The sequence below is a fragment of the Coregonus clupeaformis genome, chromosome 4 (assembly GCF_020615455.1).
Source record: "Coregonus clupeaformis isolate EN_2021a chromosome 4, ASM2061545v1, whole genome shotgun sequence".
NCBI classification, from domain to species: domain Eukaryota; kingdom Metazoa; phylum Chordata; class Actinopteri; order Salmoniformes; family Salmonidae; genus Coregonus; species Coregonus clupeaformis.
The window spans coordinates 17,976,157-18,002,793 of record NC_059195.1 but is presented as its reverse complement, the minus strand read 5'-3'; the positions used below and the strand labels follow the sequence as shown (position 1 = coordinate 18,002,793).

General features: G+C 40.8%; 2 protein-coding genes across 5 annotated transcripts in view; both read right to left on the bottom strand.

The window, feature by feature from the left end:
- grb14 (growth factor receptor-bound protein 14) overlaps nucleotides 1–8,909 on the bottom strand; it is a 48,548-nt gene extending 39,639 nt beyond the window's left edge. Inside the window, exons 1-2 of the mRNA XM_041864790.1 lie at nucleotides 8,854–8,909; nucleotides 8,624–8,666 (exon numbers count right to left, since the gene is read on the bottom strand). The gene's annotated coding sequence lies outside the window, so the exon portion shown is untranslated. The remainder of the gene's footprint in view (nucleotides 1–8,623; nucleotides 8,667–8,853) is intronic.
- Nucleotides 8,910–9,278: 369 nt separating this feature from the next.
- Nucleotides 9,279–26,637, bottom strand: part of cobll1b (cordon-bleu WH2 repeat protein-like 1b) — a 41,804-nt gene continuing 24,445 nt past the window's right edge. For 3 of the 4 annotated variants that reach the window (XM_041864832.2, XM_041864853.2, XM_041864845.1), the window contains 10 exons: nucleotides 25,849–26,056; nucleotides 21,312–21,537; nucleotides 21,035–21,094; nucleotides 20,786–20,880; nucleotides 20,375–20,617; nucleotides 20,046–20,160; nucleotides 13,681–13,942; nucleotides 13,499–13,584; nucleotides 11,915–13,368; nucleotides 9,279–9,829 (listed from right to left, as the gene is read on the bottom strand). In XM_041864832.2, coding sequence (XP_041720766.2) covers nucleotides 9,773–9,829; nucleotides 11,915–13,368; nucleotides 13,499–13,584; nucleotides 13,681–13,942; nucleotides 20,046–20,160; nucleotides 20,375–20,617; nucleotides 20,786–20,880; nucleotides 21,035–21,094; nucleotides 21,312–21,537; nucleotides 25,849–26,056 — 2,806 coding nt within the window. In that variant the 3' untranslated portion in view covers nucleotides 9,279–9,772. The remainder of the gene's footprint in view (nucleotides 9,830–11,914; nucleotides 13,369–13,498; nucleotides 13,585–13,680; nucleotides 13,943–20,045; nucleotides 20,161–20,374; nucleotides 20,618–20,785; nucleotides 20,881–21,034; nucleotides 21,095–21,311; nucleotides 21,538–25,848; nucleotides 26,057–26,637) is intronic. The other variant, XM_041864840.2, reaches the window with a different exon arrangement.

Below are 26,637 nucleotides of genomic sequence, written 5' to 3'. Positions count from 1 at the left end.
TTGGGTTATGGATATAATTGATCAAGATGATTTTACAATTATCCATTAGCCTTTACATACTGTGTGTTTAAATCAGTGATTTTGACGGTAGAAAGATATATTTTGTTATTTCAGGGGGATTGGCCATGTATAGACCCATAAACTGAATTAGTGTAATAATGTAACAAATATTTTATTTCAATAGGTTTGTTTAGTGTCTCTTGCACAAGGGTAGACCTGGTTTATCAGAGTATTGGGACATAGCCACCGGTGTAAACCTGGTTTGTATGGGTATTTGGGCCGAGATATACAGGTGTAGACCTGGTTTACAGTTTATGAGTATTCAGGCTTTGGCACATATTTAGACCTGGCTTAGATGACTATTGGGGTTCAAGCACAGGTGCATACTTTGTAGGGGCCCCGTGTAGCTCAGTTGGTAGAGCATGGCGCTTGCAACGCCAGGGTTGTGGGTTCGATTCCCACGGGGGGCCAGTATGAAAATGTATGCACTCACTAACTGTAAGTCGCTCTGGATAAGAGCGTCTGCTAAATGACTAAAATGTAAATGTAAAATGTATGTAAATTGGAGCTGAAGAACAGGTGTAGACCTGGTTTGTATGAATATTGGGGCTGAAATGATGAAGTACACCTATTTCTATGACAATTGGGGCTGACATGTAGCAGTAGACCTGTAAAAAAAAACAAAAAAAACACTTGGTCTGTAAGAATATTGGGGCTGAAGTACAACTGTAGACCTTGTTTGTATGAATGTTGAGGCTTGGGCACTAGGGTACACCTATTTTATAGGAGTATGCCCATGGATTTACCTGGTTTACATGAGTAATGGGGTGTAGGGATACACAAGGCTCATATGGCTGGGTCTGGATGAACGTCTATTGTCCATTGAAATTCTTTCTGGTAACAAGTTTGTGGTAGGAAAAAAGTTTAATGTAGCTGGGGCACATGTGTTACACAACTGTACTATGAGTTTATCTATGAAATGATTAGCGTATACAGGTCAGAGGTCACAGGACTAAGATATGCAAATAACAGGGTTGGGGTGTGCAGCAAATTGCTAGATAGGTTACTGTTGGTGACTTAGGGAATACAGGCCAAAGGAAAGTGGGTAACAGGGCTGAGTTAGGCAAGTAACAGGGATGAGGAGTATTGGCAAAGGAGTCTATGAGTAACAAATAGGGCATTTAGGGCTAGGATATGGGTGTATCGGTACTTGATTGTATCAATATTAGGATATTGGCATGTGGGTGTTAGGGTCAGGGCATGGGGGTAACAGGGTGGGGGTGTGTGGCTAATTGGGTTTAGGTGTGTGGGTAAGTGGGCGGAGGTATATAGATATTGGGGCTGAGGAATAGGGGTCAATGTCTGTTCATTGTATTATAGTCACACCACTGTATATGTTCCCATCGGTCACAATTGTGACCGAGAATAAAACATACTTGTTTACATTCTTTTCAATATTTTATAAAAATATATTTAAAAAATCTATATGGATTACATGTTAGGGTTACTAATGACCAGGGTTGGGTAGGTTACTTTCTAAATGTAATCTGTTACAGTAAGTAGTTACATGTCCAAAATTGTAATCAGTAACATTACTTTTGGATTACCCAAACTCAATAACGTAATCGGATTACTTTCAGTTACTTTTAATATATTACTTTCCCCTTCAGAGACATTAGAAGAAGACAAAAATGTATATTACCAATTGAACGACATCTATTGCAGGATAAATCAATATTAGAGTTTACATAGCTGGCCATGAATGAATGTTGCATTTTACTTTATGGATTGGTTATTTAGGCTTCTTCTAACCCATTCCTTTCTACTACAGATACTAATACAATTAGGCTTTTATCTTTAACAAAGTCTGTCAGATTTCCAGTCATTCCAGTTCATTTAATACCCCTTGATCTTCAAGAATAGGACATGGAAATATGTTAGCAAAAATTATTTTACCTGAGCATAACCCAAAAACTTAAAACGTATTTGCCTACTCTGTTGTTTATGATTTTGTTGTCATGGAGGACTGATGGGCTCATTGCTTCGAGTTGAAAAATAAATGCTGCTCTCATGGAATGGCATGATTTAAGCACTACCGAAAAGTGCTATTTGCATGTGAAAGATTAATGCCATATGCTGCATTTGCTATAGGCCGATTGTTAACTTTTTTGTTGGTGACACTTTGATATCTCAATAATTTGCAGCTGTTTAAGTCTATCAAAAGTGTGCAAGTTTGAGCATGTGTCCGTTAGGCCTATGGATTTTTTTTTTTATCAGCACAAATTAGATTGAGCAATAAAAGCCCCACTCGTGGTCTTCTTAAATTAAACTTGTTTTTGACAGTATGTGGAACACAATACTACGGAGGAAGGGAGGAAATCCCTCAAACTTTTATTCCATAGGATGGGATCCGCACTATGCAGCTGTTGCAAGAGCACATTTTTCACTGGCTGTCCACTGGTCGAAAAACATTTGGGTAAAATACACAAATACACTGAGTGTACAAAATATTAGGAACACCTGCTCTTTCTATGACATAAACTGACCAGGTGAAAGCTATGATCCAATCAGGGTAGATGAAGGGGAGGAGACAGGTTAAAGAAGGATTTTTAAGCATTGAGACCTGGATTGTGTTTGTGTGCCATTCAGAGGGTGAATGGGCAAGACAAAAGATTTAAGTGCCTTTGAACGGGGTATGGTAGTAGGTGCCAGGCGCACCAGTTTGTGTCAAGAACTGCAACGCTGCTGGGTTTTTCACACTCAACAGTTTTCCGTGTGTATGAAGAATGGTCCACCACCCAAAGGACATCCAGCCAACTTGACACAACTGTGGGAAGCATTAGAGTCAACATGGGCCATGCCCCAACGAATTGAGGCTGTTCTGAGGGCAAAACGGGGGGTTCAACTCAATATTAGGAAGGTAAACAGCCATCCACAACAACCACAATCCGTAAGGTGCATATAGCTAAATGAGAGAGCAGCAGTGTGATTCACATCAATGCGCTATGTAGATATCAATAATAAGTGTTATCCGTTGCGCCCATAGGCTACACCACTGCTGTTGTCCTTACCTCCAAGTCTTTATTAAAATTAGATAATCTTTGGATGCCGACAGCCGTCGCACCATTGGAAGACATAGCTTGGACTGTACTGTAGCCTACAAAAGCCTATTCCTGCTCTTTTCCTGCAATCCTTCAAACGAATTTGGTGTGTCATCATAGTGGTCTCTGACTTGTGGTCAGACTCAGGCGGAATAAACTTAAAATTGTGCCTTTTTTCAATGCTGATTTGAATGTCATTGAGAAAACAGGTGTCAAATCATTTTCTTACAAACATCCTTTCTGAATTTAAAAGTAATCCTAGAAGTAATTATCTAGTTTTTCCAAAAGTATCTGTAATCTGATTACAATATATTTGCTTTTTTTTATTTATTTTTTTACATGTAATCTGTTACTCCCCAAATCTGCAAATGGCATAAGATTTGCATAGTGGCATGTCTGGGAAAAATGTGGGAACAAATGGGTTACAAGTCCCACTACCTGAATATCACTTGTTTTGAGTAAATATGAGTAAGTATGTTCTGCTTTTCTTATCACTGGATTCTTGGATTCCAGTCAACGCGAGAGCCATCAAATGGCCCATCATTGTGTATTTTCACAGTTAACAACAAAACAAGCTCTAAGGGGTTTTCTTGAGGACACTGAGCATCTATTCCAAGAACATGGCTTCAGTCTCACCCTGAAGAGGCTCCTGTGTCTCAGTGTGCGTCCCAAATGGCACCCTATTCCCTATATAGTGCGCTATTTTTGACCAGAGCCTTATGGGTCCTCAGTTGTTTAAGCAGCCCCCTAGCAATTCAATGGAAATCAGACAGATCTGTATGAAAGGGAGCTGTGTGCCTCCAGCAATGCATTCCCAGTGTAAATGAGCCTGAGCTAACAGCACTGTCACAATAACACAGCTCCACCTGGCTTAGATTACCTTTTCACTTAGACACACCATCATAAGAAAGGCCCCCTCTCTGGAGAGAACTACTGACAAAGCATGACACAAAAAAAAAAACAGGAAACAATCAAATAAATGACAGAAGTGACATGCTACTGCTGAAGTCTCTGTTAAGGTGAATGTAAATAGTCCCATGCTTATTCATCCAATGCATAAGCAGTAAGTAAGTAAGTAATTAAGTAAGTAAGTAGCCTTAAACGAGCCTTGTGGAAGCCGGAATGGCTCATAGGGTAGGAGCCTATCTCCTGTTTCTGTAGGGTAGGAGCCCATCTCCTGTTTCTGTAGGGTAGGAGCCCATCTCCTGTTTCGTGAGGCAGCTTGATGTACAAGTATACCCCCTGGACAGGACACTAGTCTATCGCATAAGCAGCACAATAGTGCAGTACATTTTAGTCATTTAGCAGACGCTCTTATCCAGAGCGACATACAGTTAGTGAGTGCATACATTATTATTTATTTTTTCATACTGGCCCCCTGTGGGAATCGAACCCACAACCCTGGCGTTGCAAACGCCATGCTCTACCAACTGAGCTACATCCCTGCCGGCCATTCTCTCCCCTACCCTGGACGACGCTGGGCCAATTGTGCGCCGCCCAATGACTTACAGTTAGTGAGTGCATACATTATTTATTTTTTCATACTGGCCCCCCGTGGGAATCGAACCCACAATCCTGGCGACGCTGGGCCAATTGTGCGCCGCCCCATGGGTCTCCTGGTCGCGGCCGGTTACGACAGAGCCTGGATTCGAACCAGGATCTCTAGTGGCACAGCTAGCACTGCGATGCAGTGCCTTAGACCACTGCGCCACTCGGGAGGTTAGTATTGTGTGTGTCAGAAAGAGAGAGCGAGAGAGAGAGAGAGAGAGGAAGACAAAAAGACAGTAAGAGAGAGTCAAACGATCCAACTGGGGTCCTACAAAAGCAAAGTCTGAGACAAGGACACCATGAGGCCGAGCAGAATGAGCTGTCCAAAAATAACCCTGGCCTGAAACATATTATCCTGCTATCAGTCAATGCAAATGCTTTCTAATTGTCCAACACAATGACATTTTGTAAATGACGACTTTCTATGGCAAGACGCATAATTCACCCAAATTTGGTCAAAATCGGGCCAGTGGTGTCTGAGATATCGCGTGGGTTAGCTTGACTCATATCCCTGAGCATGAGTGCCAAATGTCACCACTCTGAGTCAAACAGATCAAGAGATATAAACATGTGCCCATTACTGCACCACCGTGCAGTCAATATTAATGTTCTTACATATGTTGAGTCTTGACAGTATTTGCAACATGTACCAAATTGTGTTACAATATCCTTGATTTATATGCATTTATGTGCCAGACCACACCCACGTGAATGTTTATTGCTCAATAGCGGCCATGTTGTTTTAGGTATTGTCTGGAAAATATTGCGTTGAGACCTTTTTCCATAGATGCCACATATAACGTTTTGTGCAGATAGGTCCCAGAAGAGTAGCGGTTTAAGTGTTTTTCAAAAAATTCAAAATGGTGAAAAATCCATCATGGCGGACCTTATGGGTCCCTGAGGCAAATGTGTTCCTTATGAGAAGAAGGACCTATGTACTGAATTGCATGGCTTTAAGTCAAACAAGGTGAGGGGGCGTGACATTTCAAAGTTTGCATTTTCAATCTCTTGTTATAGCACCAAGATCTGACCAATCATTGTAATTTTGTAAATGCTGGATCTCTATGGCAAGATGCATCATTCACCCAAGTCTTCTCAAAATCGGGACAGTGCTGTCTGAGATATCGCGTGACTAACGAACATACGAACGCATAGAGTGTGCAAAGCTGTCATCAAGGCAAAGGGTGGCTATTTGAAGAATCTCAAATATATTTTGATTTGTTTAACACTTTTTGGGTTACTACATGATTCCATATGTGTTATTTCATAGTTTTGATGTCTTCACTATTATTCTACAATGTAAAAAATAGTGAAAATAAAGAACAACCCTTGAATGAGTAGGTGTGTCGAGGACATTTTGACTGGTACTGTTGTTGTCATTACACATACAGTACATGTACTGAAACAAAGCCATATTAGTGCTCTGTCTCCCAGAGGTCATATTGCATTCTCATACATTCAGCAGCCCCACTGAAAGTGATCCCCTCTCAGTTCTCGATCCAACACTAAGACTGTCCACAGCACTAGCCTGGCCTTGTTAGAACAGTCTGCCTTGTCTAGCCTACACCCCAGGTTGGGAAATACAGTGAAGTCTCAATGGTTTCTATTTGGAGCTAATGATAGAGTTTAGCATAGCTACATCAACACTTATGTACTGTCATTACAAACCTGTAATGTAGTGCTGGTCTTTTCCTAGTCCATTGTTCTTACAGAATATCCTAGTCCCACTCACCTGACATTCATGATTGACATTGGGAGGACAGGTGAGCTGCAATCCGTGCTACATTAGGTTGGCCTTCCTACTGAGACAAGTTGGGCAGGTACAGTAACGTGGTATTTACAGTGTCACAGATGATTTCTTAAGGAAAATATAATTTATGACAAGCTCGCAAAGACAAACAAAGCCTAGGTGTCTTTCATCAAGGTTGGGTGGTTTATGTTGTAGCTGTACAAACAGGAACAGGTCTGGGCTCTTACAGTGTGACTGACATCAATATATGATCTAGCCCCTAGACTGTATGTTCTCGCTAGGATATGAAGTAATTGAGCAAACATTCTCCTCATAATCATCATCAATTATTTATCTTTGGAGCAGCATACTTCACACATGCTAGATACTGCGCTTATGGAAAGTGCAGAAACAGTTATTCTTAGACAGTTACGTAGAAACACAATTGCGCATTAGAAACACAGCACACATAACACACTCTCTCACCCATTTGACCTTTACAGCACAACTTACTAAGCAGTCTGACCACACACTCCCAGTCCCAGCTGGCTACAATACATCAGCTGCTCTAATGGGGAACCTCATAGAATTGAAATAGCGAGCTGGCTTTCTTTTCTAATGCTTCATCCTCTATTGACGCAGAAAAGAGAACAGCTATTATACCGCAATCTATAATTTCTTGGAGTCCCGGTTTGAACAAAATGCTCTGATTCACAAAAACCAAGACAATGTAGTTGATTAGAGAGAAATGTTGTATGAGCCATTATGTGCATGACTGAGCAGCCAAAGCATTTTGCAACTCTAGGAGAAAATTATTGAAACGTGTAGATAAAATGAGCTAAATCTGTACAGCATAGCCTGTTCCCAGAGAGTGTAATAAAGCTCTAGGCTGAAGAGGTTTTAGCCTCAGTGTATTGCAGAAGATAGGCCCTACGTGGTTATTTTAGAGGTTTCCTTATCAACTACTAAAAATACACACTCTTTCTTTAATAATTTTATAAGAGGCAATAACCAGCAATGAATTTCAAACCTACTGAGTCAGGGTTTGGAAGCAAAATATATTTATTAGTATTTTTTATTATTTAATTCCTACCGGCTATGCACCAACTGGATCATGCTTCTTTCAAACTTACTACCTTCAAGACCAAAAGTGAAGGCATGATGCTACATAATTTAATAATTATTATATTTTACCAATAACAGGTTGACATTTTCTTAAGTAATACATTATAAATTATTTATTAACATTTGTAATTAAATGTTTTACACATTTAGTCATGGTCAGTTAAGTGCTATAATTGGATACCATTATTTCTTTACTGATGCTTAGGTGACTGCACCCTATATGGCCTTCTGCTCTAATTAATGACAAGTAGGCTAGTAGCTCATATAGGTTTCAATGTCGGGTCATGACTCAGTAACTTCCTACAAATGACAACCAGATGGCAGTAGTATGGTATTGAAGTGACATTTTACTGTAGTCTATCTGTGTGAAATAAAGCACTATAGTAGCCTATTTGTAATCTCCATTATGACAAAGTAAAACATATTTGCTGAAGATTGTTGAAATTATGTTTTGAATTGTGACTGTATAATTAAGGGTTAGTTATCTTTTTCCATAACTTTTCAATTCACATTTAAGATGCAATATGCAGAAATCGCTCCGCCATTTACTGGTTGCAGAAATTGTAATAGTTCGTCTAATTTCAGTTTGTGACAAAACAAGCAGTCATTGGGTAGAGAATCATTGTACCATCTAAACCGCTGTGATATACATTTTCCATAACCAAAAATATTGTATTTTCAGCTGTTTGATGCTGGTGTACAAAACCGAAAGTAAAAACTAAACTTAAGTGGCACAAGCAGGAACCAATTGGAGGGTGGGGGGGGTGTACATGAAGGAAACAATGGGATACTCGAGAGAGAGAGAGAGAGAGAGAGAGAGAGAGAGAGAGAGAGAGAGAGAGAGAGAGAGAGAGAGAGAGAGAGAGAGAGAGAGAGAGAGAGAGAGAGAGAGAGAGAGAGGGGTGGGCGCGCTTTCCTGCAGATGTACGAATGGCCACATGCAGGAACGCCCGAATTATGGGCTGCAGTTGCACACCATTGCTTCTTACACTTGTTTTCAATTAGAATGACAGAACTATCATTCCATTTCTATGTGAATTTCTTTGTAGCTTTAAAGGCTTAATTATTTCACCTCAACCTCTATGACATAGACAAGACAGGTAGGCTGCACGTGTCTTACCTTTGCTGGGACGATGCACAGGAACATGCACCACACACATCGTCTGTCAGAAAATAAGATTCTGAGTCAACATAATCAAAGGAAATCTAAAAACACTATGGATAGGTCGAGGACACCATGTAACCATCGACATTAACATAATTACACAGTAGGCTAGCTATACTCTGTCTAACTCCAACAATTAGCCTATGCCAGTGCTCCCCAGAGCATCGTTTATTGTAATATAATACCTGCTGTTCTCTGAAATGGCACCGTTACTGCATATCGCTTCCTCTCTCGTCTTCATCGCAGTCCTTTAGGTGTGTGCTCATCTAGCCCATGCGCTCTCCCTAGACAGGTGTTTATATTTACTCAAGCGTTACGTCATGCACAGCCCTCACGTTTTACTTGAAAGAGGTCTCGCGCTGAGATCCTGCCTGAAAAGGTTTCAATCTTGTAGAGAGAAGTATCAGGTTACACTTGCTTACTTTTTATGTGATGTTGTTTTGTACCGTTTAATTGTGATGGGATAATTGTAGTTGCATAGTTGCAGCATGCTATGAACTTAATTTCAATTACTGGATCTTTGTACTTTTAATAACATTGTCTACTGTATATGATTTGGTTGCAATTAGTGTTGAACTCATTCAGAAAAAAAATTGTCAGTGAGATACTCTTTGATTGTCAATATAATACTTTAATATACTGTGAATGTTACTTTTATTCATAACAGCATTATATGTTTAGAGAAATCTCTACATACCAGTGTATGTCCGGGCACAGCTTTATAAAAACCAAATGAGTAACATAAAATAAAAAATGGACTGAGGAATTTATAAGTACCACTTTCAGGTCAGTCCAATTATTGACCTCTTCAAAATTATATACAGTACTAAATAGGCTACTGTATTTCCTCGAAAATTACAACTCAATATTAAAACTAATAATATACATATTTGTTGACAAAATAAGACAGCTGAAAAGTCCAATATGAATCAAATTTCAAACACAATTGGGAAAAATACATATACAATTATTTCATAATAACAAAAATTATGTGGAGGACATACAGTAATTTATCTCATAACAAAACAGAAAAGTAGTCTTTTATAGTTTGTAGGTTGTTGTTAAGACTAGCAACAGAGGTCTTAAAACTATCAAACAAAGTTTTTATTCCTCTTTCCTGGGCTCAGGCACCGACAGACTTGAGGGCAGGACATCGGGCTCCTAAAAATACAAAAAAGAGCAAACTTTAAACTTAACTCAACGCAATTATACATAAATTAATGTAGTCTGAGAAGGACAAAGGCTTGGAGCTCCAGGGAGGGGCAGCCAGTGACATGACTGTTCAGATGGCAGGCCAGAGTGACCTTGAGCAGCGCCTCAGTACGTTTGGAGAGGAGCTGAGAAGAAACGGATCAACAGAGACATCTACAGTAAGTACTAGACTCTCAATGGAATTGGAACACTCTACAATAAGCTTTTGTTCTGAGGCTGAGTGTGTTTTTTCCCCCGTGTGGCCTGGTAAACAATCCTAGCTGCTTATCCCACCTCTTAGACACCTTGACCTGTGACACGTCCCCTCCCTGAGAGACGGTGCCGGTGTGCCTGCGTGTCAATGATGTGCCTGTCCCTGGGAGCCAGTGGGGAACACTTTGTATGTCCTTGTTAATAGCCTGAGTGCACGTCTTTTACCATAGTTATTCCTGAAGGACTCTGTACTGGGCCTATACCGTATTGTACAGGTTGTTGACGTATGTAAAGCATGTACAGCAGTGTCTTCTTTCGAGTTTCTCGGTATTGACTGGCACACTCAGTTCTGAGTCTTGATTGATTATGTACATTGTGTCTTCTCTGCTGAGCACAGGGCAGTGACAATAGAGATTGGGTGAAGGACAAAGGCTTGGAGCTCCAGGGAGGGGGGGACCCGTGCGGTGTCCCAGCCAGTGACATGACTGTTCAGATGGCAGGCCAGAGTGAACCTGAGCAGCGCCTCAGTACGTGTGGAGAGGAGCTGAGAAGAAACGGATCAACAGAGACATCTACAGTAAGTACTAGACTGTCACATAACATAGTGTTATAACATGATGTTAAGTGGGGAGTGACCGCGACAGTGTCATATTACAGTACGTAGACTCCCTACTGTAATATGACACTGTTGCAATATGACACTGTCTCAGTCCCTCCCCACTTAACACCATGTTATAACACTATGTTATGTGACAGTCTAGTACTTACTGTAGATGTCTCTGTTGATCCGTTTCTTCTCAGCTCCTCTCCACACGTACTGAGGCGCTGCTCAGGGTCACTCTGGCCTGCCATCTGAACAGTCATGTCACTGGCTGGGAAACGCACGGGTCCCCCCCCTCCCTGGAGCTCCAAGCCTGTGTCCTTCACCCAATCTCTATTGTCACTGCCCTGTGCTCAGCAGAGAAGACACAATGTACATAATCAATCAAGACTCAGAACTGAGTGTGCCAGTCAATACCGAGAAACTCGAAAGAAGACACTGCTGTACATGCTTTACATACGTCAACAACCTGTACAATACGGTATAGGCCCGGTACAGAGTCCTTCAGGAATAACTATGGTAAAAGACGTGCACTCAGGCTATTAACAAGGAGATACAAAGTGTTCCCCACTGGCTCCCAGGGACAGGCACATCATTGACACGCAGGCACACCGGCACCGTCTCTCAGGGAGGGGACGTGTCACAGGTCAAGGTGTCTAAGAGGTGGGATAAGCAGCTAGGATTGTTTACCAGGCAACACGGGGGAAAAAACACACTCAGCCTCAGAACAAAAGCTTATTGTAGAGTGTTCCAATTCCATTGAGAGAAAATGGTATATACATTCTCAGAGAGGAGTACACCTCCCCTTTCCTGTGTTATTCAACAGTCTCAAAGCTGACCCTAAAGGACATGGGAAAACAGCAGACTGGAGAGTTCATCCGAGGGTAGCCAATTGTTTAGAGATAGCACTGCCAGTGAAACATGGATCACTTTTAATCATCTTGTGATGAGATATTCAATTCTACTGCAAAGTATTTTTTAAAGTAGTCCTATGCTTTGAACTTAAATACAAGTATCAAAGCAATTAACATTTGAGCCTCAAAATGTTGAGAAAAGCAACTACTTTGCTTTTTGTCATTCAGTGTAGTGAGCTGTGAAGATACACTATCCTTGTAGGATAAATAAAGCATTTAGAATTGAATTGAATTAGATAAATATCCAGATTACTACTGTATGTTCTAATATAGAGAAAACAGAGTCTAATAGAAAGAACATGACACAAAACATCTGCAACTACTCACCTTATCCCTATCTGTTCCTTTAGGATCTTTAACTAAAAAGCGGCTTGTGAATGGGTAGAATGGTGGCGAGCGAGGAGATGGTGAGGTGGACCCAGTGGATAAGGACTGGGACCTTTTGACCGCCGAAGATACAGCTTGGGCAAAGCGGGATGGGGTAGTAGGAGAGTAGGGTTTGGGAGCAGTAAAACTCCTCAGTTTCTCCAGGCTCAGTCCTGGGGATGGGGGCGCCCTGAAGGGACTGGGCTGTGGAGGGGGTACACTTCTGTTCTCTTCCTCCTTTGGCCTCAGCTCTACATCAATTACTTCAGCGCCCTCTGATGTCTCCTCGTCCCATTGCACCGGAGGAGGAGGAGGGGGGAAGCTGCCCCCTACTGGCTGCAGGGCCTGCGCTGCTGCTGCCACTAGACTGCCTGGAGCCTCCCTCTGGCCAGCGTCAGGACTGGCACTCAAACTTTTCACTGCAGCTGAGGTTACATAATAACCAGGTGTTCTTTTGTGCTGCGGCAAGCGGAAAGAGCCAGGCTTGGGTTTAGTTGCGGGTGGAATTTTCATCTCCTTGACCTCTGCTATTGAGCCTGCTTGGTCTCCACCACTAGCAGGGGATGGAATCTTGTCATCTCTTGCAGGAAGTATTGTTGTTGGTGTTGAGGGGGAGTGAATAGACTCGATCACGTTGCCATTTACAGTGCTCTCACTAGTAGTAGTGCTGTGGACTTGCTGAAACTGAGAGTCTTCCCTAGGTACAGTAGACGGCAGCTCTGTCTGTTCTGTTCTGACCTGTAACTGCTCAGCCTGTGTAGTGCAGTCTTTGAGTTCAAGTGAACCAATGTCTACTTCCTTCTCTAGAGCCACATGAGGGGACTCCAACGTCAGCGCCACCTCAAAGTATCTCAGTTTCTCCAGAGTCTTCTGAGGCACGATAGTGTACGTAGTCATCCCCACCTTGGGGATGTAGTCCCTGGTCAGCTCATTGGATGGCTTCGGTGGGGCTGGGGCACTTTCAGTGGACATTTGGCCCTGATGGGCTGCAGAGGCAGGAGATAAGGCAGGTGTGATGGGTTCAGCAGTGGTCAGCAGCTCCTCTGTGGATGTGGACATGTCCCTCTTCTGCCCCACCGCTCCAGAGGTAGAGGCTTTGGCAGGGGGAGGCACTTCCTGTTGTTGGGGTGGTGACACGGGACATGGCGGCGTGAGATTAGTTTGGACCTGGGCATCTTCAGCAGGGAGAAAGGGGGTGCTGGTGGCCACTGGTCGTTCATCACAGGACGGGTCAGAGTCCAGATGATCTGAGGCCTGTGTTCCTGTGCTCTGTGTCACCGGCTGGGCTGCTGGTGGGTTGATAGTAGGAGAGCTCTCAGTACTGCATTCACCTTTGGCCCCATCTTGTGTTGTGGAATCTTCACATGGAAAACCTGTCTGACCACTTATTTCCTCAGCTTGGTATGGAGGGCTTTCTGGAGAACAAAAAAACATGATTTAGTACAAAGTAGACATGGATTTTGCCAACATTGCTACAAAAGCTATAGCATTAAATCCATAGTTAACGCATTAGGAACTTGAATTCATCACTACTTGTAAACCTACCAACATCTGCTGCTTCAGATATGTCCATCTCCACACTCAGCATGGGAACCGTGCACTCAGCGTTTTTCACCATGCTGTGCACTAATCTGTCAAAAACAGGAGTTAAGAAAAGCAATGCAAAAACCCAAGTCAAAGAGGCACTACTTAATTCATAGTGTAGGACTATCTGCTAGAGTTCGTACTTGCCATCTGAGGACAGATCACAAGACTGATCTTCCCCCGCTGGGTACTCGCTCTCGGGTGGTGGGGAGTTCTCCATCTCAGCGTGCGGGGCGTCCGGGGGTGGAGAGACACCCTCGGTTCTCTCAGAGTCCACAGAGATGTCTGCTGTTGACAGGTTGAGGCTGCTGTCGTCCTCCTGGACATCACTCATAGAGTCTAGGACTACAGAGGCAGTTGTCTCCTCCTGCTCCATAATCTCTTCCAGTGTAGTAGGTTGGCCACCTGCAGCACAACAGGAGGGAAGATGACAAGAGGACATTTTCAGTTGAGAATCGTAAAAATTGAAGAAACAAAATCTGCAATGTCTCATCTAAGTTGCGATGAAGAACAACAGTAGAACTGTAGTGTGATGAGTAATGGTGATGTGATGGGGAGGAGAATGTGGTCTCTAGCCATTCGGTCAGACTTTCAATATTAAAGAGAATCAGTTAATTCAGCAAATACTGTAAATAAGAGAAGTACTCCTCCACTTCAGAATGAAGCAGCAGGTATATACAGTGCCTTCAGAAAATATGAACACCCCTTGACTTTTTCCACATTTTATTGAGTAACAGTCAGAATTTTAAATGGATTAAATTGCGATTTTGTGTCACTGGCCTACACACAATACCCCATAATGTCAAAGTGGAAGTATGTTTTTCAAAATGTTTACAAATTAATTACAAATTAAAAGTATTCAACCGCTTTTTTATGGCAAGTAAGTTCAGGAGTAAAATCTGCTTAAAAAGTCACACAAGTTGCATGGACTCACTCGCAATAATAGTGTTTAACATTATTTTTGAATGACTACCTCATCTCAGTGCCCAACACATACAGATAATTGTGAAGGTCCCTCAGTCAAGCAGTGAATTCCAACCACAAATTCAACCACAAAGACCAGGGATGTTTTCCAATGCCTCGCAAAGAAGGGCACCTATTCGAAGATGGGTAGAGATGTTTTTAAAAAGCAGACACTGAATATCCCTTTGAGCTTGGTGAAGTTATTAATTACACTTTGGATTGTGTATCAATACACCCAGTCACTACAAAGATAAAGGCATCTTTCTTAAATCAGTTTCCGGAGAGGAAGGAAACCGCTCAGGGATTTCACCATGAGGCGAATGGTGACTTTAAAACAGTTTGAGTGTAATGGCTGTGATAGGAGAGAACTGAGGATGGATCAACAACATTTTAGTTACTCCACAATACTAACCTAATTGACAGAGTGAAAAGAAGGAAGCCTGTACAGAATAAAAATATTCCAAAACACGCATCCAGTTTGCAACAAGGAACTAAAGTAATACTGCAAAAAATCTGGCAAAGCAATTCACTTTGTATTCAGAACAAAAAGTTATGTTTTGGGAAAATCCAATACAACACATTACTGAGTACCACTCTCCATATTTTCAAGCATAGGTGTGGCTGCATAATGTTATGGGTATGCTTGTAATCGTTAAGGACTGGGGAGTTTTTCAGGGAGAAAAAAGAAACTGAATGGAGCTAAGCACAGGCAAAATCCTAGAGGAAAACCTGGTTCAGTCTGCTTTCCACCAGACACTGGGAGATGAATTCACCTTTCAACAGGACAATAACCTAAAACACAAGGCCAACTCTACACTGGAGATGCTTACCAAGAAGACAGTGAATGTTCCTGAGTGGCTGAGATACAGTTTTGACTTAAATTGATGTGAAAATCTATGGCAAGACATGAAAATGGTTGTCTAGAAATGATCAACAACCAATTTGACAGAGATTGAAGTATTTTGAAAAGAATAATGGGCAAATGTTGCACAATCCAGGTCTGGAAAACTCTTAGAGACTTACCCAGAAAGACTCACAGCTGTAATCGCTGCCAAAGGTGATTCTACAAAGTATTGAATAAGTGTGTGAATACCGACAGTGCTGTGAAAAAGTATTTGCCCCATTATTTCAAATGTTCTCTACTTTTGCAAATGAGGTTCTTACTGTGGAATGCAGTGTTTGTTTTTACCAGGCATAAATGGGACCCATGTCGTCCAAAAAGTTATACTTTTGACTCATCTGTCCATAGAACATTCTTCCAAGAGTCTTGATGATCATCCAGGTGCCTCCAGGTGATTTTTGACAAACTTGAGTCAACTTTTTGGACGAGATGCGTCTCATTATGTCTGGCGAAAACCAAAACACTGCATTCCACAGTTTGAACCTCATACCAACAGTCAAGCATGGTGGTGGTAGTGTGATGGTTTGGGGTTGCTTTGCTGCCTCAGGACCTGGACAACTTGCCTTAATAGAAAGAACCCTGAACTCTGCTCTGTATCAGATACTTCTACAGGAGAATGCCAGGCCAGCCTCTATGAGCTGAAGCTGAAGTGCAGCTGGGTCATGCAGCAAGACAATGATCCAAAACACACAATCAAGTCCACATGAAAATGGTTAAAAGCAACAAATTTGAAGTTTTGGAATGGCCTAGTCAAATTCCAGACCTAATCCCAATTGAGATGTTGTGTCAGGACTTGAAACAAGCAGTTCATGCTTGAAAATCCACAAATGTCACTGAGTTAAAGCAGCTCTGCATGCAAGAGTGGGCCAAAATTCCTCCACATCGATGTGAGAGACTGATCAACAACTACATTAAGCATTTAGTCATTGCAGCTAAAGGTGGCACAACCAGTTATTGAGTGTAAGAGGTAATTACTTTTTCACACAGGGGAATTGGGTGTTGCTTAACTTTGTTAATTAAATGAATAAAATAAGTATCTTTTTTTGTTATTTGTAAACTCAGGTTCCCTTTATCTAATATTAGGTTTTGGTTGAAGATCTGATAACATTCAGTATAAATAAATATGCACAAATAGAGAAAATCAGAAAGGGGGCTAATACTTTTTCACGGCACTATGTAAATTAAATATTTCTGTATTTCATTTTCGATAAATTTGCAACATTTTCTAAAAATATGTTTTTACTTTGTCATTATGGGGTATTGTGTGTAAATGGGTGAGAAACAAAATCAAGTTAATCCATTTTGAATTCAGGCTGTAACACAACAAAATGTGGAATAAGTCAAGGGGTATGAATACTTTAAGGCACTGTAAACTGATAGAAAGCTGATTTAGTATTACTAACATCACTTTCACAATCACACAACAGCAAACATAATATTATTGTGTTAGGGATACTTCAGACAAGTGAATTGGGCTTAATGAAGACATCTAGCATCTCATATTCCCCTTTAGTTCTTCAAGGCCATCACAGAGAAATAGAGAGCAGAAGCAATATTCAGCAGGCTGGTTATATAAAGCAGAGACTCCTCACTGTGCAGCCTGTGATATCTAACTGAAGTGAACAGCCGTTGGACGTCAGGGAGAGACATCCAGAATCTGGGCCTGAGCTTTCTCTGTGAAGTCGATTATGTGAAGCCAGCGGGGGAGGGAGGGCAGATGGAAGATGTAGCATTACAAGCAGAGAGCAGTCAAATCTTTAGGAGGACACTTGTTTTATTCATACGATCTGGGAGAATTGGCTAGTGTGGTTTTCAAATACTGAACTTACAAATTAAGTTTCTATGAAATACACTCAGGTCTGACAACACAATGAGTTGAAGTAAAAATAACATGTGGAAAGCATAACTGGAGACTTCAAACATGTTACAAAAGACAGGAACAGAATAGAAACAAGTAGCAAAAGAGCCATTTGAAACTACAAAAACAAAATTCAGAATAAACAAAAAAGAGGAAGATGCCTAGATCCAACACAAAGTCTCCCGGGGCTGTCTGTATTGCTGAATAACTGGGAGTGATTAGAATAACTGGGAGTGATTAGAATGTACTTCATGTACACTACCAGTCAAAAGTTTGGACACACCTACTCATTCAAGGGTTTTTCTTTATTTTTACATTGTAGGATAATAGTGAAGATGTCAAAACTATGACATAACACATATGGAATCATGTAGTAACCAAAAAAGTGTTCAACAAATCAAAATATATTTTATATTTGAGATTCTTCAAATAGCCACCCTTTGCCTTGATGACAGCTTTGCACACTCTTGGCATTCTCTCAACAAGCTTCATGAGGTAGTCACCTGGAATGCATTTCAATTAACAAGTGTACCTTCCTAAAAGTGAATTTGTGGATTTTTTTCCCTTCTTAATGCGTTTGAGCCAATCAGTTGTGTTGTGACAAGGTAAGGGGGTATACAGAAGATTGCCCTATTTGGTAAAAGACCAAGTCTATATTGTGACAAGAACAGCTCATATGAGCAAAGCGAAATGACAGTCCGTCATTACTTTAAGACATGAAGGACAGTCAATACGGAACATTTCAAGAACTTTGAAAGTTTCTTCAAGTGCAGACGCAAAAAACATCAAGCGCTATGATGAAACGGGCTCTCATGAGGACCACCACAGGAATGGAAGACCCAGAGTTACCTCTGCTGCAGAGGATAAGTTCATTAGAGTTACCAGCCTCAGAAATTGCAGCCCAAATAAATGCTTCACAGAGTTCAAGTAACAGACACATCTCAACATCAACTGTTCAGAGGGGACTGTGTGAATCAGGCCTTTGGTCTGTAGTCCAAATTGGATTTTTTTTGGTTCAAACCGTCGTGTCTTTGTGAGATGCGGTGTGGGTGAACGGATGATCTCCGCATGTGTAGTTCCCACCGTAAAGCATGGAGGAGAAGGTGTTATGGTGTGGGGGTGCTTTGCTGGTAACACTGTCTGATTTAGAATTCAAGGCACACTTAACCAGCATGGCTACTACAGCATTCTGCAGCAATACGCCATCCCATCGGGTTTGGGCTTAGTGGGATTATCATTTGTTTTTCAACAGGACAATGACCCAACACACCGCCAGGCTGTGTAAAGGCAATTTTACCAAGAAGGATAGTGAGGGAGTGCTCCATCAGATGACCTGGCCTCCACAATCCCCCGACCTCAACCCAATTGAGATGGTTTGGGATGAGTCAGACGGCAGAGTGAAGGAAAAGCAGCCAAAAAGTGCTCAGCATATGTGGGAACTCCTTCAAGACAGTTGGAAAAGCATTCCAGGTGAAGCTGGTTGAGAGAATGCCAAGAGTGTGCAAAGCTGTCATCAAGGCAAAGGGTGGCTATTTTAAGAATCTCAAATATAAAATATTTTGATTACTACATGATGTGTATTTTCATAGTTTTGATGTCTTCACTATATTCTACAATGTAGAAAATAATTGAGTACAAATAAAGAAAAACCCTTGAATGAGTAGGTGTGCCCAAACTTTTGACTGGTACTGTATGTTTAAACTTTAAAGATCACTAAAGATCACTCTTCTCTCACAGAAAGCATGCAACCCAATCTAAGCTAGTCAGTAACAAATAACAGATATAACCAAAAGCCGGTATTCAATCAATAGCAGTTAGTGGATTTCCGGATAGTGCTTTCAGAGGTGTTTCACTTGAATAACAGTGTGTCTGATTTACATCACTTTATAATTATAAACCCATATAAACCATCTACGCTTTTTTGTATGATAAAAATTGGGTCAAAAGTCTGGAAACTCTGTCTTTTAATGTATCTCAACTAAGTATTGCATGTATTTATGTCTGTATTATTGTGTTCAAGAGTGTATTTTTTACCAATTTGATCATGTTGAAGTACATTGAAAAAGGAGCCAATGAAAACTCATGCAGGAAGGCTTAAACATGCAGCACGAAAACCAACAGAATAGCACATTTTCATCCGACTGACCAAAAGCGTGAGGAGGAAAAGCAGCAGGCCAGTGCAGGAAGAAGAGGAGATGCTTGAGGAGGAGGTGAAAGAGGAAGCAGAGCAGAGTGGGTAGAAGAGACAACAGGAAGCTTCAGCAGCGCAGAATCTCCCTCAGACACCCTCCTCTGGTGACTTGCAGGCTGCAAGTTTAGTGAGGAACTACTTATAGAACATGGTCTTTACCCTTATGGAGGAACATAAGAATGCAAGGACCATATATATATATATATCCCATGAGATCACAAAAAAATTTGCAACTCTGAATTGTATTCAAACTCTCAAGGAGTACTGCAGGCTCCACAAGCGTAGCGATTCGTTCTGTAACCGTTTCATATTGACCACTAGGAGGCATCAGAGTCAAATACAATGACCAATCATTGGTCATATTTACTATTCTCAGTTGACTTTAGAGACCAAAGTACAAGATATGTACTCAAGGTCTCAACCCAGGAGAAAGAGCAACTAAATCACCAACATCCAAAAAATGTGCCTAAAGATGCTATTTTCAAGTAACTCCCTAATGTAAGAAAATGTACACCTGAAATACAGTATGTAGATAGGGGGTTGAGCACAAGCCAATTAAATACAGTACGTATGAATCCAGTGAAACCTTTCTTACCTCTATCTAGCGAAGCTTCATCTTGGACTACCACTCCAGGAGATGCGGGGGGTGGAGGAGCCTTGCGCTTTGTCCTCTTCAAGGAAGACTCTGTGCTGCGACTCAGACCAGTAATCTCCACAACAGAAGAGGAAAAACCAGTTACAGATTTAGTTGAAGTATGCAAAGGAGTAACCTACCTGAAATTATTGATTTACTTGTCTAGGATTTAAATTTTAAAATGCAACACGAACCATTTCTCTGGATATCTATTTCTCATGAGCATCCAGACTTACAGACAGACCTGGTAAAGCCAGAACACAGATCCAGTTGGGTTAAGTCCCACTCACCTGGTCACTGTCCGTTTGGGTTTCGGGCTCCGAGGCTGAGATGGACCTCTGACGATGGCTCAGGTTAGAGGGGCAGCTCTGGGACACCAGCATGGGGGGCAGAGGAGCCCGTCTCTTCTTTGGCATGTCAGAAGGCATGGTGCTGCAGTTGAATGTGGAGGAGTGGGCACTGAGTGAGCTCATGCTGAGAGGTCGAGGCTTGCTAGGGAAGACTGGGGACGCCGGGGCACTGGCAGTCATTCCCTTTAAAGAGCAAACAAACATCCAATCAGATCAAAGGCCTGTTTTCTGCAGTAAGCAAAGAGAAAACTATCCAATCACAAGGCTGTGACAATATCCCCTTGCCCCGCTCCAACACCCACGATTAACTCATAATCAGACAAAACTGACCTGTAAATGAAGAGTACACACCTGCTCAGGTTTTTTCTTACTTCTCCTGAATAGACTGAACATTCCCTTGTTTTCTTTCTCCTTCTGGGTTTTATCTTCACTGGGTGGAATGGTATCTGTTAGGAATATATAGATCTTACTGACAACGTTTCTTAAATTCCTGTCAAAGTATTGATGAACTTGACTTCAAATGCATCATGTCAGTGGTAAATGGAAATCGCAAAATAAAACCCATGTAAAAACATAGCTAATAAATTCATGTTACATTACCTCGATGACCTTGATGAGTTGGTGTAGTAGGTGAGGCAGGTACATCTGCTGAGTACATAGCTATGAAAGAGAAGATGGAAATGATATTCGGTAGTAAATGCACCTGTGTAATTGTAAAATGAATGAATGGTGAATAGTGTTCATTCAGAATAAGTCTCTTGTTGACAGATTTAACACACAAGATTTGGCTCTGGGTGCCGAGATTAGTTCAGAATGTATGGTATTTATTCAGATTAATGAATGTTTTGAAGGCTGATGGTTTTAGAGAAGCCCTTACCTGTTGTGTCCCTTGCATAAACCTCCCTTATTGCAAAATCATTGAGAGAACAGGTCAAATCCAAAGGATCCTCAGATTGGGCATCTCTCAATAAAAGTGTGCTCAGTCTGTCAAATTCACATTTCTCACAAATAGCTGGTAAGAGGTCTTCAAGGGGGACTCGAGGGCTGACTCTTAGTATAGTTTTCTGGGTCTTTTTATAGTTTATTACCAGACGGACAGTTGCCTGGAGAGTCAAAGAAATTAGATTATCAGACCTCATTACTATCCTCATTAAAAACTGCTAGAAAAAGTACTTAAAGAACACACACACACACATATATATATACACACACATACATATACGTATATATATATATATATATATACACGTATATATATATATATATATATATATATATATATATATATATATATATATATATACACATATACGTATATATATATATATATACACACACACATATATATATACATACATACATACATACATACATACATACATACATACACATATATATACGTATATATACATATATATATATATATATACACATATACGTATATATACATATATACATATATACATATATATACGTATATATACATATATACATATACGTATATATACATATATATATATATACATATATATATACGTATATATACATATATATATATACATATATATATACATATATATATATATATACATATATATATATATACACATATATATATATATATATATATATATATATATATATATATATATATATATATATATATATATAGTAATATATATATATATATATATAGTAATATATATATAGTAAGGGAAAAAAGTATTTGATCCCCTGCTGATTTTGTACGTTTGCCCACTGACAAAGACATGATCAGTCTATAATTTTAATGGTAGGTTTATTTGAACAGTGAGAGACAGAATACCAACAAAAAAATCCAGAAAAACGCATGTCAAAAATGTTATAAATTGATTTGCATTTTAATGAGGGAAATAAGTATTTGACCCCCTCTCAATCAGAAAGATTTCTGGCTCCCAGGTGTCTTTTATACAGGTAACGAACTGAGATTAGGAGCACACTCTTAAAGGGAGTGCTCCTAATCTCAGTTTATTACCTGTATAAAAAGACACCTGTCCACAGAAGCAATCAATCAGATTCCAAAGTCTCCACAATGGCCAAGACCAAAGAGCTCTCCAAGGATGTCAGGGACAACATTGTAGACCTACACAAGGCTGGAATGGGCTACAAGACCATCGCCAAGCAGCTTCGTGAGAAGGTGACAACAGTTGGTGTGATTATTCGCAAATGGAAGAAACACAAAAGAACTGTCCATCTCCCTCGGCCTGGGGATCCATGCAAGATCTCACCTCGTGGAGTTGCAATGATCATGAGAACGGTGAGGAATCAGCCCAGAACTACACGGGAGGATCTTGTCAATGATCTCAAGGCAGCTGGGACCATAGTCACCAAGAAAACAATTGGTAACACACTACACCGTGAAGGACTGAAATCCTGCAGCGCCCGCAAGGTCCCCCTGCTCAAGAAAGCACATATACAGGGCTGTCTGAAGTTTGCCAATGAACATCTGAATGATTCAGAGGAGAACTGGGTGAAAGTGTTGTGGTCAGATGAGACCAAAATCAAGCTCTTTGGCATCAACTCAACTCGCCGTGTTTGGAGGTGGAGGAATGCTGCCTATGACCCCAAGAACACCATCCCCCCTGTCAAACATGGAGGTGGAAACATTATGCTTTGGGGGTGTTTTTCTGCTAAGGGGACAGGACAACTTCACCGCATCAAAGGGACGATGGACGGGGCCATGTACCGTCAAATCTTGGATGAGAACCTCCTTCCCTCAGCCAGGGCATTGAAAATGGGTCATGGATGGGTATTCCAGCATGACAATGACCCAAAACACACAGCCAAGGCAACAAAGGAGTGGCTCAAGAAGAAGCACATTAAGGTCCTGGAGTGGCCTAGCCAGTCTCCAGACCTTAATCCCATAGAAAATCTGTAGAGGTAGCTGAAGGTTCGAGTTGCCAAACGTCAGCCTCGAAACCTTAATGACGGAGAAGATCTGCAAAGAGGAGTGGGACAAAATCCCTCCAGAGATGTGTGCAAACCTGGTGGCCAACTTAAAGAAACGTCTGACCTCTGTGATTGCCAACGAGGGTTTTGCCAAAACGTACTAAGTCATGTTTTGCAGAGGGGTCAAATACTTATTTCCATCATTAAAATGCAAATCAATTTCTAACATTTTTAACACGCATTTTTCTGGATTTTGTTGTTGTTATTCTGTTTCTCACTGTTCATATAAACCTACCATTAAAATTATAGACTGATCATGTCTTTGTCAGTGGGCAAACGTACAAAATCAGCAGGGGATCAAATACTTTTTTCAATCACTATATATATATATATATATATATATATATATATATATATATATATATATATATATATATATATCATACATACATACACACACAGTGGGGAGAACAAGTATTTGATACACTGCCGATTTTGCAGGTTTTCCTACTTACAAAGCATGTAGAGGTCTGTAATTTTTTATCATAGGTACACTTCAACTGTGAGAGATGGAATCGAAAACAAAAATCCAGAAAATCATATTGTATGATTTTTAAGTAATTCATTTGCATTTTATTGCATGACATAAGTATTTGATCACCTACCAACCAGTAAGAATTCCGGCTCTCACAGACCTGTTAGTTTTTCTTTAAGAAGCCCTCCTGTTCTCCACTCATTACCTGTATTAACTGCACCTGTTTGAACTCGTTACCTGTATAAAAGACACCTGTCCACACACTCAATCAAACAGACTCCAACCTCTCCACAATGGCCAAGACCAGAGAGCTGTGTAAGGACATCAGGGATAAAATTGTAGACCTGCACAAGGCTGGGATGGGCTACAGGACAATAGGCAAGCAGCTTGGTGAGAAGGCAACAACTGTTGGCGCAATTATTAGAAAATGGAAGAAGTTCAAGATAACGGTCAATCACCCTCGGTCTGGGGCTCCATGCAAGATCTCACCTCGTGGGGCATCAATGATCATGAGGAAGGTGAGGGATCAGCCCAAAACTACACGGCAGGACCTGGTCAATGACCTGAAGAGAGCTGGGACCACAGTCTCGAAGAAAACCATTAGTAACACACTACGCCGTCATGGATTAAAATCCTGCAGCGCACGCAAGGTCCCCCTGCTCAAGCCAGCGCATGTCCAGGCCCGTCTGAAGTTTGCCAATGACCATCTGGATGATCCAGAGGAGGAATGGGAGAAGGTAATGTGGTCTGATGAGACAAAAATAGCGCTTTTTGGTCTAAACTCCACTCGCCGTGTTTGGAGGAAGAAAAAGGATGAGTACAACCCCAAGAACACCATCCCAACCGTGAAGCATGGAGGTGGAAACATCATTCTTTGGGGATGCTTTTCTGCAAAGGGGACAGGACGACTGCACCGTATTGAGGGGAGGATGGATGGGGCCATGTATCGCGAGATCTTGGCCAACAACCTCCTTCCCTCAGTAAGAGCATTGAAGATGGGTCATCGCTGGGTCTTCCAGCATGACAACAACCCGAAACACACAGCCAGGGCAACTAAGGAGTGGCTCCGTAAGAAGCATCTCAAGGTCCTGGAGTGGCCTAGGCAGTCTCCAGACCTGAACCCAATAGAAAATCTTTGGAGGGAGCTGAAAGTCCGTATTGTTCAGCGACTGCCCCGAAACCTGAAGGATCTGGAGAAGGTCTGTATGGAGGAGTGGGCCAAAATCCCTGCTGCAGTGTGTGCAAACCTGGTCAAGACCTACAGGAAACGTATGATCTCTGTAATTGCAAACAAAGGTTTCTGTACCAAATATTAAGTTCTGCTTTTCTGATGTATCAAATACTTATGTCATGCAATAAAATGCAAATTAATTACTTAAAATCATACAATGTGATTTTCTGGATTTTTGTTTTAGATTCCGTCTCTCACAGTTGAAGTGTACCTATGATAAAAATTACAGACCTCTACATGCTTTGTAAGTAGGAAAACCTGCAAAATCGGCAGTGTATCAAATACTTGTTCTCCCCACTGTGTGTATATATATATATATATATATATATATATATATATATATATATATATATATATATATATATATACACACACACACACACACACACACACATATATATACACACACATATATATATATATACACACACACACACACACACACACACACACACACATATATATATATATATACACACACACACACACACACACACACACACACACACACATATATATATATATATATATATATATATATATATATATATATATACACACACATATATATACACACATACATACATACATACATACATACATACATACACACACACATCTCATTTCATATATACTCAAATAAAAAATACATTACAAGATAAAGCAATTATTATAACTTATATAACTAGTAAATTTCTACCACAGATGTTTCAACTGTACCTCTGGCATCTGAGGGCCAGGCTTCTTATGCTTTTCCTCCATTCCTTTAGGCTTGAGCAGAACCTTCTCTGCCTCTAGTGCCCCGATCAAAGCGTTGGGTTTGAACTTGATGTGGTTTCTGTTGGTGGTGACGAGCTCTATAGTGTGGCCTGATGGGTTCAGGTGGTACTTGGCACAAAGCATGACTAACAAATCCATCATAGGCTTGCTGAAAAACACAAAGTTTAGTAGTAATAATCGCCCTAGCTAAGGATAAAAGGCTGTGTGTATCAAGAGAGAAAACACTGAACTTTTTATGTGGAATTTGCAAATGCCAAGGAGAAAGTACTATCACGAAAGTAGATGCTATCACAGAATACTTTTACACTCTACGTAATAGTAGTGCATTATCACACTACTTTTTTACAGTGATAAAGCTTAGCATAAGGAGCCGTCAGATTGTGCTTCACACACACAACTGTTGGTGGTGTGGAAAACCATTTAGCAACAGCATCCACACAAAGCTATCCAGCAGTTTCCAAATTCCAGGCTCTGGAAATATAATACCAAAAGTTGAATCCTTATCATAATGAGTTCACTGTACTCTGTAAAAGAAAAGAGGGTGAAGAATTTGATGCTTAATCGTTTTATATTAAAGTTGGTCTCAATTAAAGCTGGAGAGGCAGGGCACAATATACTAATGGAGTATTTGAGTCTTGCAAAAATAGAAGAATGATATCTTGAGTAAACTTCGGTGATGGAGAGTGAAGAGTGTGGGTATGTAGTTTCATACCAGGACACAAAGTCCTT